At 34.5% G+C, this 14150-nt stretch overlaps 2 protein-coding genes across 2 annotated transcripts in view; both read left to right on the top strand.

Moving 5' to 3' along the window:
* Positions 1 to 3705, top strand: part of LOC110463587 (protein kinase C-binding protein NELL2-like) — a 50308-nt gene extending 46603 nt beyond the window's left edge. The window contains exons 13-16 of the mRNA XM_021518311.1: positions 5 to 100; positions 218 to 311; positions 2569 to 2685; positions 3092 to 3705. Of these exons, the coding sequence (XP_021373986.1) occupies positions 5 to 100; positions 218 to 311; positions 2569 to 2685; positions 3092 to 3149 (365 nt within the window). The 3' untranslated portion in view covers positions 3150 to 3705. The remainder of the gene's footprint in view (positions 1 to 4; positions 101 to 217; positions 312 to 2568; positions 2686 to 3091) is intronic.
* A 1291-nt stretch (positions 3706 to 4996) lies between these two features.
* Positions 4997 to 7430, top strand: LOC110463588 (C1q-related factor-like). Its single transcript, XM_021518312.1, has 2 exons — positions 4997 to 5506; positions 6869 to 7430. The coding sequence occupies exons 1-2, from the start codon at positions 5206 to 5208 to the stop codon at positions 7309 to 7311; spliced, it is 744 nt and encodes a 247-aa protein (XP_021373987.1). The 5' UTR covers positions 4997 to 5205; the 3' UTR covers positions 7312 to 7430.
* The last annotated feature ends 6720 nt before the right edge of the window (positions 7431 to 14150 follow it).

The following is a 14150-nucleotide window of genomic DNA, read 5'->3' as shown; positions in this document are numbered from 1 at the left end:
TCAGTTACCTGCAGACGATCGTGTAAAAATGGCGGGAAATGTATTGGTCACAATAAATGTGAATGCCTGCCAGGATATTCAGGGAAATGGTGCCAACGGGGTAAGGTTGATTGGTCATACGCATAGTGTAAAGACCATTTCGACTTCTATATTTAAAAAAAAAAAAACTCTATGAAAACAAATTTCATTTAAATATTTTTATATTAATTTGTTTCAGGTAAATGTGCCCAGCCCTGTCAAAATGGCGGCAAGTGCAGACGTAACAAGTGTAGATGTCCGAAAGGTTACGGAGGGCTGACGTGTGAGAGAATGTATGTAAATACTATTAATAACTTACATTTCAAGAGTCAAATGATGAAACTCACGAGTTCAGCATTATCATTAATTCAAGAGGTTCAACGATACCGAATTAAAATGTATCGCGACAATTTGAGACGACACATTTAAGCAAACGATAAAATTAATGCAAGACATTGTTCCCCGAATTCATGATGAAATCTTAGTGAATAAGTTGCTCGGTAAATGAGTGTTTGTAAAAGTCAATTACCATAGTATTTACCAGGTGAACACCCACTAATGACACAGTACGCAGTGTCATTGCACCAGTGGCAGAAATTAAATTGAATGTGTTTATCGGTCACTGTTCATATACATTCTGATAATGCACTATTTATGCAGTTAGCAACAGTAAAAGTTCTATTCACCAAATATTCTCGCTGTCAACTATATGTAAGTTTTTAAATCTCGTTAATAATATGAAGGTATAATTCTTTGTATTCGTTAAGCATTAGCGGAACGCTAAACGGAACAATGCATACACAATTTGTATTATAATTAGTGCACATCTGTTAAAGTAGACTAAATATCGCGTAGACATGCGTGAGTTCAAGGGTTAGAGGTCACTCCCCCCATACACGATACTACGTCACCACCGGAGATCACAATACCAACAGCTGCATGATTGCACATCGATAAATGTATTGATCTATCGATCACTGCACAGCAGAGATAAACTTATGATTGGTCATTAATCAAACTGACACAGATAATGGGACACATTAATCGCTTATTACGTAGTCTATTTTAGATTGAAATGTACTACTAAACATATTTTGAATATGGTGTGTATATCTTTACAATATAACGGCGGATAACATTAGGCCGACTCGCTATAGTGTCGTGTCTCGTATAAAGAGATAATTCATTATTTTTTATTGTTAAATATCAGAAATATCTGACAGGTATAGGGGACTTTACTGATATTTTAACGGACGCGAAGTACAATTCCGACATATTATTGACATATAGTATATTGAAAGTGTTCAGCACCTTAAGTGTTCAGCACTTTAAGTGTTCAAGCACCATAAGTGTTCAAGCATCTTAAGTGTTCAGTACCTTAAGATGTACATGTTCTTGTGCATGTGCTCAAATAAATACCGTTTACCGTTTATGATGCATCCGTTACGAAACTCCTCTGTGTGGGTAAACTGATGATGATAATAATGATGATGATGATGATGATTGTAGGTATTATAAATAAACAATCATAGTTTATATATTTAACAAGCGAAAATATTATTCATCATACAGACAATTCCGCATAAATTCACTTGTGGAAATACGAAAATGAAATCTATGAATTATTTTGGATGTTCTCATTTGTTCATGAAAGAATATCCATTTTGCTAAATATTCTGTAGACGGTATTATTATATTGGTTATGATATAGTCCAAGGGGAATAACTCGTAAGAAATATTGGTCTACATCATTCTCAAAACTTTGAATTGAAAATATTGAATGTCATTACATCACAAATACTGTTTATTCTGACACCTCCACATCAACACATTTATAATACATACAATCTATAAATTTCCTTTATATCGGGACTTACCCGGGGAACTTGAATTTTTGTGGTTTTAATTAAATTAAATTAAATTTTAACACATATGATTCTCATTATGTTTAAATCAGTTAGAGATCATCTTGTTTTGAATGAAGTGGTTATCTCATGTTTTTTTTTTATTTTTGTTCTTTTTGTAATATCCATGAAGCACTATCGTACAAAGCACGTGCAATATCAATAAAAATTCTAGAATTATTTTAAGAATAATTCTCGATCTTTTGTCGATATCTCAGATGCATAGAACGATAGGGCAACAAGATATCACAGAAATACAACCCTCGTTATAAAATAACAAAACTTTCGCCACACTTCTATAACTTTTAAAACAAGAACAAATGCCTTATCCTCTGCAATAAGTCAATCATACAATAATACACAATAATGACAATATACCTTACACTATACCATATTTTCACTATTGGCAAAAACCCGGGTGACACTTTACGGCAAAACATGCCGTAAAGTGGTCAAATGTTGTAAACACAATTATGCTGTATGACTACAGAGTCGGTAAATATTTATATCAAGATATTTCTTCTGCTGATAAAAAATATATTAAAAAACCCTAATATCAGACCATTTACATACCAAATTGTGATTTCTAAAACACACTTCGCCTAGCAAAAGTTTTTTTTTTTATGCTAATTGTTTTTAATTCCAGAGGTTGTAAATATGAGAAATACGTGGTTCCCTATCAGAAGACATATCGGAGACTCCAGAGGGAGGAATACGCCACACAGTGCGGTCCCTGGCGCTGGAAGACCTGTGTTCAAACTCGGTAAGTCTTTTTATCTATAAAAGAGCGTTATCAGTCATTCAAGCAAATTTCAAAATGAAACTTTTGAGAAATATCTGAAGATGGACTAATAATTGCTTTTGCATTTGTTGCCTTGGGATAGTAATGTTTAATCTCTACACATCTAGTTTTACTTTTATACTTCATATTAAAAAATTAAGATTAAATATTTCCGTTAAATTATCGTTAGTATTTATTGGGCTTTCATAACTTTACTAAAGGAGACGAAAGTCTTTTTAATACTGGTAATACATCAATGCTATTTCAGTCTTAGATAAATTATCTTAATTTAAAAAATATTTTGAACGCATAATCATTTACTAAAAGATTTTTTGGATTGTTGCGTCTTCAAAGTCATCTAATTTTTTCTTTCTTTTTTCACGTGTAGGCTGAGATACGTGACACAGTCCAAAACATTATACAGAACGTCATACCGTTGTATATGATGGCTGAGTATGATATAAACTGTCAACCTATCGCCATATCTGATTGGCCGAGTTAACAAAACAACAACCTGCCATCATATCTGATTGGCTGATCACACCAAACGATGTACCACTGTACTGGGTTGGACGATAATACCAAAGGTGGACCGAAGTTTTGTCGTATCTGATTGGGAAATGATGATATCAAACGTCGTTCCTCAACATCTTATTGGTCTACTACGCCGATCTTCGCATGCCACTGTATAAGATTAGCCAATCATGTTAAACTTTGTAAAAAAAAGTGCATGGGATTGGCTGAATACGCCTTGCGTCCTGACCATTGTATCTTATTGGTCTTTTTGTACTTAAACGCAGACCGCTGTACTTGTTTTGATGACTTACCAACACCGCTGTATCTGATTGGATGACTAGCGGAGACCGCTGTATCTAATTGGATGACTAGCGGAGACCGCTGTATCTGATTGGATGATCAGCCAACTAACATAATACATCATGTCTTTCATCTATCGATCCACATATCATGTTGGAACTAATAATTAAATTACATGTTTATTTATAAACAGTTGTGTTGCGTTTATTTTTCGGACTTGACTTGTTTATTTGAACTTACTTAAGCAAATATGAGGTTTAACTATTACAGAACGGTTTGTCCATTTCAATTTCTTCTTTCTGCTTTTTTTTTGTGGCTGTATCAAAACGTACAGAGGTACCGATGTTCGGAAAGTTATCGGTAATATAAACCATCTTTCCAATTTATTTGATTTCTGTGATACATAAACAAATCAAAGAAACACATAGTTCTGGGATCGATTTGAGAGTAGCATATTACACTACAACACAAAACAAGAAACACAATATCGACAAGATTATAAAAGTCATAAACTTATAGCTGAAATCTCATAAATTAACCAATTTATTACATTTAGCGAGAAAATGTTATCATTAATTACCAATGATATCAATTACTTACTTTAACATAGATCGATAAAGGTGTACACATATAATATACAGAGGATATTAACCGTCGAATGCCACACGTGAGGCAGAATATACCGATATTGGTACTCGTGCTTCGCACATGTGAAAACATATCAGTAATTTTGCCCTACTCGTGCAATATATATTTTGTTCAATGTGAAAACATTTTTTTCTATTTCTATCTATTCCATTTTTAAAGTCTAACGACGAAAATAACGCTGCATCAAAAAAGTGCGGGAATAAGTAACGTAATATTGACGCCTGGTTCTAATGACGTCACGCTTGACAACACGGCTGTGTATATTTTGAATGTGCTTCTCGAAGCAATATTACCGTTTGTATCACGCTGAACATTTCTGATATATCATATATGTATAGAAAAATATTCTGTCTGTATTCCACACAGTAAAGTTACGAACGTAATTCATTTAATTAACTTTCGGAACAAAATGGGTAAACACCCTTTGCTTCAATAATGGCGGATAAAATAGAAACATAAATTACGAAGGAAGACACTGTTTTACTCGAGCCATGCCATTGCTTTGAACTAACGATACAGGTCACTAAATCGTCTAGGCGATAAAGCCGGCAGCTTTATCAATCACGTTATCTCCACTTCCCTAATTTATATAAGAATCTTATTTTAAATTATCTTTATACACAACAATACTGTATGCTTCCTTTTGCGTAAATCAAAATCTTATAGATAAGTAATATTAAATAGTGCATTTCCGGTAATGTTTTTTTAATTAGACAATACTCTAATTATGTATTCATGAAGAAAACTGTTATTGTCTACCGTTATCTAACCTGGCTTGTAACATTATATAGACACGTGATCGTCAATGCACTGAAAGAGATAACAACAGTGCAAGACTCGTGTGTCTTATCCTCTAATCACGTCCGGAACACCAAGGCCAACTGTCTGTCGTGCAATTTGGACACTTATTATACTGCAATATCCACAACAGCCAAAACTTAGACAGTAGTGTTGTCATAGTCAGTTTCAATAACGTTCCCAAGGTGATTTTATTGGACAGAAAGTGACGTGTTTGTTGTTTTCTTGGCAAACCTAAAGATGATTTACCATAAATGTCTTTGTATTGTGATATTTACTTTGATATCCACGATTTCATCGCATGGCACCGAATCATCTGATGACGTCATCCAAAGGCTGATGCACCTGGAGAACGTGGTGGGAGGCTTGGTACGCGACCGTGATGACAGTGATCGCCGTCTTCAGGAAGTCGAGGCATCGGCAAGACAACACAAGTCTCACCTTGAAAATGAAATGGCCAACGTCCAATCGGAATTATCTACGTTACAACAGAAGTACCAGGACTTAGCTCGTCAGCTGGAGACCTCATCCTCTAAATCAGGTCAGATTTCCCTATCCGAAGCAAGCATTAGACAAATTACTAAATGTATTCGCGTCACGACAAAATCGGACTTCATTTATGTAGATTCTTAACAAAATGTCAAATGGCATGTTTTTTATATGTTATTATTAAAGATTCCAGTACATTGCTTAAATAAATATATTGACAGCGTGTAGTATATTATAAAATGTCATTACTTTGCTATGTTCTTCTTCCGATGTCCCACGCCCAATGAACCCTCGACTCATATCAGCTTTCGGGCATAATGAAATGGGTGCTACCTAGAGGTTAACGCTTAATACAATTTTACTGTATACATTTTAATCTATGGAACAAAATAGTTTAACCACCTGATAATAGTTTTAGAGAAAGCATTAATATTATAGATGATGTCGCATCGCACACAAAGGTTCAATTTTGTATTGAAAGCCGCTAGTACATTATATAATCAATGGAATAGACATGTACATGTATCCTTCTGCAATGTAGTATGGACCATACTTTAGTTCGGATTTCTGTTTGATTTAGGGAAAGGTATTTAATTTGTTATATAATAAGCTATAATAATGTAAAATAACCAAAACACATTTGCTTGGATGGTCGGATAAAATCCTTGATATCGTACTCGCCTTTCGATCGATATTAGATTCTCTGATCGGATGTGAAATATTCCGAGGTCACCTGTTTCATCAAATGCATTTTATTGGCAGAGCGTCCCTCTAGAGTTCGGAGGGTCCCGGATTCGAACCCCGGTCTGGCCGTGCATTTTTTCCTCTCCTGATACATTGGTATAAATAATTAAATCGGCTAACGTCCTCTTTAAGATTGTATACCATAATAAACCGTAACGCATATAGACATTGTGATACAATTGTTTTTAGCCACACTCCGAAGATGTTTGCATATGTATGTGGCATTATAATTCAACGTAGACGTGAGAAAAAAACACGAAAAGCTTGTTTTGTGTCGCTTCACCTACATTTATACAGGCAAGAGACACGTTACCTATGCGAATGTCTCATTGGGTTATTAGACTGTTTCATATTTCGTTGCGATTGATTGAGACCTCTTTTTGAGGGGGTCGCAAAAATATTCTGTTTTCACTTCAATTTATCAACCACAAGGGAGTAATGTTTATCCACTTAACGAATAAATGAGTAAGATAGGAACGTTTTATTTGAGTTATGGCTGGGAAGTCGCCTTGTCTCAATCCTTGAGTGATTCAACATGAGTCAAGGAATTTGGATCAGACTTAAGATTAGTTGCTTTTCAAAGGTGACGGTAGCTATGTCCAGGCCCTAATATCATAGTAACTATGATAAAGACGAAATATCGGAGACGCCTTCTTCTTTTACATTTCAGTGAGATCGACTTCTGAAGCCAAGTTTGCCTTTTCCGCAAGCCTCAGTAACCGTATGTCGAAGTTCAATCGTGACGAGAAAATTATCATGGACAACGTCCTCACAAACGACGGAAACGGCTACGATCCCCTGACCGGTGTCTTCACGTGTCACGTGCCGGGTACTTACGTCTTCCACGTCACCATACAGGTAGAGGATGGACACAGCTTCGGTGCGGAAATCGTCAAAAACGGACAGGAAATAGCGTGGGTTTTGGCGGAACCTATGCGCTCCCGAGCGTCGGCGTCAACTTCGGTTATCGTGAACCTGGCGATTGGGGATACTGTGTTTGTCAGATCTGATGGTTACTTCGATCAACAGAGCGCTTCAATAGACGACCAGTTCACCAGTTTCTCCGGATTCCTCATTGAAGTTGGTGAATGGATCAGCTTTGGCAGCGGTTAATGTTGAAATCAAGGAATTCCGAATGACTGGTCGATTTGCTGCATCAGCCGTTTTCTTTTTGAACCATATTTTTTTTCTTTGGATTTAGTTATATCTGTTCTGTTAATAAACATAACTCAGCCAGAATATTGTTTTTAGTTTGTTCGATTCCCCTTCAGTTACTTCACCGCTGTCCGTTGAGGTTCCAAAAACATGTATCCTATTTCAGGATGTAAGCTACCTTCTACCTTATATTTTTCTAAAAACTGTTTAATTGTATTTATCGCATGAATCGATACATGGTTGCTACCACGTAAAGAACACTTTGCTCAGTAACATCGAATCTCGAACCGTAGTGTCGGCTACAGCAATAATGCAACGCTATTTGTCTGGAACAACCTTTATGGGTGCAAAAAAGGCCATGATCCATCAGGACTCGCGTAGTTGCAGCAAATGGAAACAAAGAATCGGAGATTGTTACGTTGGCCACTTGTTTTTCAAACGTACAACTTCAGAGTGATATCGGTGCAACAATGAAAAGTTTAAGGCAAACAGGCTTTCCAGTATAGCATTAAAAATAATATATTAATTGATATGCTTTTGGACGTTGAGTAATGTAAAAGTGACCATTATTGAAGTTCAATTAATTCAAATATTATTCGTGCAATGATACTCAGATTCACATTTATAAGATATGTATTTTTTTTTCTCAAGATGGAAAAGGGCAAAAGATTTGGTTTTTTCAATATAATTTTAATATGGTGAAAATTATACTATTTTCAGTTTGTACAATAATTTAATTGGTGATATATTTATCGGTAAGTGGTTCTTGGACACCAGGATTTAGCTGAGAATATCATCACAAAGCCAATAAAGATGTGTATAGTTAACTTTGAGATAAAGTATGATAATCTATTAAGGGACTGTCTCTTTGAACCTCCGATAATTTGGTAAGTCGTGATACAAATACTCATTGATAACAAACGTACCGGATTACAGAAATAGTTATGGCCATAAGTTACTTATTCGAAAATGGGGATTGCTTGTGTGTTGCATTCGACATACTAGAACATATTCTGCATATATCGGTCTCGACGTGTGAATTATTATGAATATATATATATCATAAACTTTTTCAGTATAAAGGTGTTTGATGAACAGCAAACAGATATTTAGATTAAATGTTTAAAATGTATCCTAAAACCCCACCTACAATATGACTTTGATGGTACCTAACTATATGTGTATTTACTCCAAGCATCGACGTTTTCTGAACGCCTTGAAGGCTACAGCTAATTGAGATACACTTGAATGAACCCTGTCAACAACTACCTCGGGTTATGGCTGTTGGTTTAACTTAGACAAGATTAGGTGTATTTAATGTGTATTGACGTCATTAGTCTAATAGAATTATTTTTCACTTTTTAAATGAAACTTGAAAATTGTATCAAATCTATATCTATGCAAAAATTAAAATGTAATAAGACATATTTATTACAAAAAAATGACAGGCTTTCTCTTGCCTCATTGTTTTCACAAATCATTCCTTCTCACGAACAATCACCTCTAAATATTTCTTACTAAACCCACGTATCTCCACTCTTCTCACTAAAGCACATTTGTCCATCCTTATCACCAAATTTTCCATCCCCATTCTATCACTAAACCCTCTCGAATTATCACTTCACCACGCCTCTCCATCCTTCTCACTAAACCCTTTTTTTTCCTCACAATTTACATTTGACCTCTCCTCTCCATCCTTTTGATTAAGCTCTCCTCCATATCCATCTCATTAAAAAAAGAAATCCCACGCTTCCCAAAACATTTCTCCTCTAAAATACACCTTAATTCACCTCCTCCACAACTATCACAGGTTATTGTTTCTCCGTATCCTCCTCACTTACCCTCTCCTCAATGTCCTCGCTGTTCATCACTATCTTTCACACATTTTTCTCCGTTTTCTTTCTTTTCAGTTCATTTCTTAGTACACCCTACGGTATTCTACAACACAACGTCTTGTAAAGTCCCCTTTTTACTACCATCAACCATCCTCTAACTGTTCCTCACAAAACCTACACCTCCGTTTTTGTTTACCTACTACATCTCACAAGTTGTCACTAATTCGCTCCAACTACAAAATTATTATAGCAAAATAGCCAATTGAGTCTACATTTCAATTGATCGCCGTATCGAACATGACACACGCATGGTCAAAAGTGCACAGGTCGTAAACTTTTATTAATACATAAACTTATTAGTATTCGTACCTAAAGTTCATTTAGAGTATACCTGTGTTTTAGTTATATAAACACAGGTGTATTAGGTACCAGCATGTCTGACATTGAAGTGTCAAAATTTACCTGGTGTTTATCTGGATGAGGGCATAGGTAACTCATCCGGGCAAGTTTTCCGTAAGAGTTTCACTGCTTTAAAAATATTTGGTTCTTATAGGACTTGCGTTCCGTGAGATAAGGTGGCATTATTTGGAGAGAGGCGTTGTAGTGGAAAGGTACGTATTTTTCAGACAGAAATTTTGGCATTATAAACTATTTAGTCAAAATCACAATAGGCCCATTTCAGTATTTTATAGATGAAATATGTTAGATTTGAACATACATTTTGCAGATTGTTTAAGTTGCGTAAGTTGAAAAATAATTCATGCATTCATTATATCAAATCGAAACCAAATGGAAAAAAAAAGATTTTAAATACGAAAACAAGGTGAGAAAAAAAGTTTCAAAACATATAAAAACCCAACGAAATCAAATTATTCTATTCAAAAGATATCTATATAGGGGATTCGGTTTCATAAGAATTTTGCGAAGGTGATGATATTTTCAATGAAATAATTTAAAAGCTCAAAAGGTATTATTTCTGCTAGTAAATATATTGTATGTTACAAAGTACGTCCCGCAAGTCCTCCTATATGTTTTAACATTAAATTGGAAAACGTTCACCATTATTAATTTTAAAAAAAAGGAAAAGATAAAAATATATATATTTTTAAACAATTTGAAAGTACTGCCTCAATACGTAGACGACACACAGTTTTAGGTTGCAACAAACAATTACTATAACAATATGATACAAATTTGGCTTATCATGTACAGAAAAATCCTTACTCTTAGTGGTAGAATACATCTGAGAAATCCTAATTATTGTAAAAATCCAGTCTTCGTTTTATATCTTACATGTACACAGACTATAATAATTAAAACAAAAAACAAAAACTTAATTTAGAACGTTTTCATGGAAAGGTGAATCAGAAAAAATAAACAGAAACATTATCACTGAATCTGTTGTCGGTGGTAGCGTAAAAACTGTTGAAGTGACATTTCTTTGAAAAAAAGAAAATGAAACAAATCGGGGAAATGATCCGGAAGCATAATATTAACAGGTTTCTGGTAAGTTTACTTTGTTGAACATACTAAAACCAGATACATTTTATTTATTGCATCATAATACGCTATTAGTTGTCTTTGTTTAACACCTTAAAACCAAGTAGGTTTCATTTGACACAATAAAGATATGTCGGTGTGTTTTTTTTCTAATCCAAGAACGATTTTCCTTTATTTAATCTTGAAATAATTATTTTCTTATTTCGGTATAATTCTTTGTGTTGAAAAGATGACAAAGATTATTATTTTTTTCATCATGAAGTTTTCAAAATAATCCGTCATTCTCAAAATAAATATTCTATTTTTGAACGAATATACCTGGCAAACGATAATAAGAGAAAAGGATAATTTCAATGATACAGAAATATTTTTTCTTACAGAATTCATATCCTGACAGCAACAAAAAAAAGTATGACATCTTTATGCGGAGTCATTGAAGATAACTTATCTTGCGAGATGCCAATGATGGATGTATGATACGGCACGTAACAGGGAAACAACTGTGTATGTGAGACCATAACAATTAACGCTGTACCTGATCTAGTAAATGAGGTCGACATCAATAACTTGGAGAAATTAAACTGCATGTGTGACAAAGAACACCACAGAAATAATCAAGGCGAAACATTGACACCGTTACACACAAATCCTTAGTAGATTGCGACGCTTTTCCACAGTATCGGAGCTCGGGGCAGGCATTATTATAGATATTATCGTTTGAACTGTCAGATAAGAACATGAACGGTATGACAGTGGCTGTTTTAGCAAAGGTGTTACATTTGGATGCGCTTTCCATTGTTTAATACGAATGTGATAGGTTTTTACAGTCGTCGTTTTTTGCTGAGTACAAAACCTCGGTGTGAATTACGCAGTCGGATGCTTTAGTATATTTGTCCCACTAATTATTCAATAAGAAACCTTCATTCTACATTGTTCTTACACCATACAAATCTACAAGACATATCACCACCAATACGAAATGGTCCATTGTCATCATCTTCTGTTGTTTGCGTTGACATGCGCTGTGATGTGCGTGTGTGTTTCCGGTCAGTTTCCACCAGGACTGATTAGCAATTTGGTCAAAAATCTGCAGCGGCTGATATTCGTGCCAAGCTCTTCCGCTACAGAGGAGACTCAAACCAATCCCCTAGTGCCTGTAACAGTTCTCGCAACCTTAGCATTGGTGATTAAATCGAGGGGGGATTATTTTAGCCCTTATCAGTGAATCTGTGGGACACTAACATTACTGGCGCTGCAATTTTGACCAAATTCAAATGTTCATTTTTTTTCATGCATATGTCATGCATTATTTAAAAATCATTTTATTTATATGTCTACGCTTTTAGCTATTTATAGTAGGAACTTCCATTTCAATTCAGACACGAACTCGATATATCTTATAGTAGTGTATATATGTATGTAGTTATTTAATTGTTAGATATGTTTTTGAGTTTAAATACGATAGAGTTTGTTGTTTTAATACGATCAGGACAATGAAACCTTTTGTCTAGAAACACTCTGTCTAGTTTGCGCTTCGGTACCATTACTAGACAAAGATCCCATTGTACGTACAAATATACCTTTTTGAAAGTTCATGTATTTAATTTCCCTGATAGCTAATTGTAATGTATACTCATAAACATAAAAATATAAATTTATGTGTGTATAAATAGACCAAAATATATACATTTGTATTTACGTTTCCGTACAGTCTGATCAGGGTTAAGATGCACGTATACATAGTTTGCCTAGTGGCAATCAAGACTAAAGTTACAATATGATCAAGGACGTTATTCTGTTTCTATCACTATACAAATCAGTAAAATGTTTCTCGTCTATGTATTTGCATTAAATAATAAAATGGGCAAAATACAGTAGTTTATATTGACATTTTACACTTTATCTACAGTTATTGTTTTTTTTAACATTTTACTACAGGCAATCCAAATAACCAAATGATAAAATTGTATCATTCATATTTATAGTAATAAACCACCTTGTCGTCACCATGTGGTTTTGTCATTCAGTACCCGAGGTTGGCCATTTCCTTGTAGCTGGAATTTATTCAGGCAAACTTTCCATGAAATACTGAATCATTCAGAATAAATTTTCAACTGTCTCCAATAATTGTTGTTTGTAACGTTATGAAGGTCTGTTGTGCACTTTTGCTTTTCACTGCATTACTTTTTTATTTGTGTCAGAACACATTAGACACAGAAATTCTCTCTTTTAATAATAATCAGTACCATTAATTTATCTCTAAGGACATGTTGTGCAGTGAAATTTCGTTTGGTTTTCTTCATTGAAATACTCTTATATAGATAAGCTGCTTCTTTCTCTGTAATTTTAGTTATTATTGTATTTTCCACAAGATCAATATTTGGTCGGCGGTAATTCTCTTGAATTTATTGGAGGAATTTTTCAGCAGTTTATCGATATTTTAGGCCATAAATGTTTTCCATTATAGATACATTGATATTCGTCCTCTTGAATTACACTAATATATCAAGAATTACGTAAATCTGATATTCCTTTAAAACTAAGGAAAATCATTCAGCTTTACATCTTCACGTTTACCCATGGTCACGCAACTAAAAAGGTTCTATCAGAAACGTGACTTTTTATCACTACTTTTAGTTTTCCTTTCCACAGAGGAAACTTGCTAGTTTCTCACGAATATAAATCTGTCATAGTTCATTTGCTAACTCCAGAACCTGTTAGCATCCAGGTTTTCTGGATAAATGTTTTTGCGGTCTAAATGATGATACTAGTCTAACCTATGAAATTTCATTGTAGTTTTTTATTGAGGATTTTTTTCATTCTGTCTTAGGTTGTTGGAGACCTTCTTATTTTACTGGACATGTCGAAAAGAATCCTAATAGATGCCACATCTCGTGTCTCTAATTTTTAGTGTGTGGCAATGCTATACTTCCCTCGGTTGTCTTTTCCCACCAAGTTAGAGTGATTATATTATGTTGATGTTGTGGTACATGTTTTTAAATTTATAAATGAATAAAATTTTAACCATGAAACAAGTTGAAAGTTATGTTAATCACACTCTCGTTGGTCCAGATATTAGCGCAGAAGGCCGAAAACTGAGAACTCGAAGAATCATGTTATGACAGATGGCCCAATTTCTCTTCGTGTGCAAACAGGAAATTGAAAACTGGTGAAAGGTGAGTGTTCTTACAATTTTATCAAATTACAAATTTCTATTTGTTTCTCTCTGTCTACAATTCATCAGTCAGTTTTCGTTCCTACCTCTCCATACATACCAAAGGTCCATTAGATGTATACCCGTATACAAGTAACCTAAAGGCAAGGACATATATCATTGATATCCTTGTGTGGCACCGATGTGTCTGACATCCATATATCATACTTACCTTGTTGTAACAGATCATTGATTTCTACAACCTATTTCGAAGACGTTTACCTTCATGGTGAAAAAGTCATTTCGTG

The sequence above is a fragment of the Mizuhopecten yessoensis genome, unplaced genomic scaffold, assembly GCF_002113885.1.
Source record: "Mizuhopecten yessoensis strain PY_sf001 unplaced genomic scaffold, ASM211388v2 scaffold10917, whole genome shotgun sequence".
Classification (NCBI taxonomy): Eukaryota; Metazoa; Mollusca; class Bivalvia; order Pectinida; family Pectinidae; genus Mizuhopecten; species Mizuhopecten yessoensis.
This window is presented reverse-complemented; position numbering and strand designations above follow the sequence as displayed.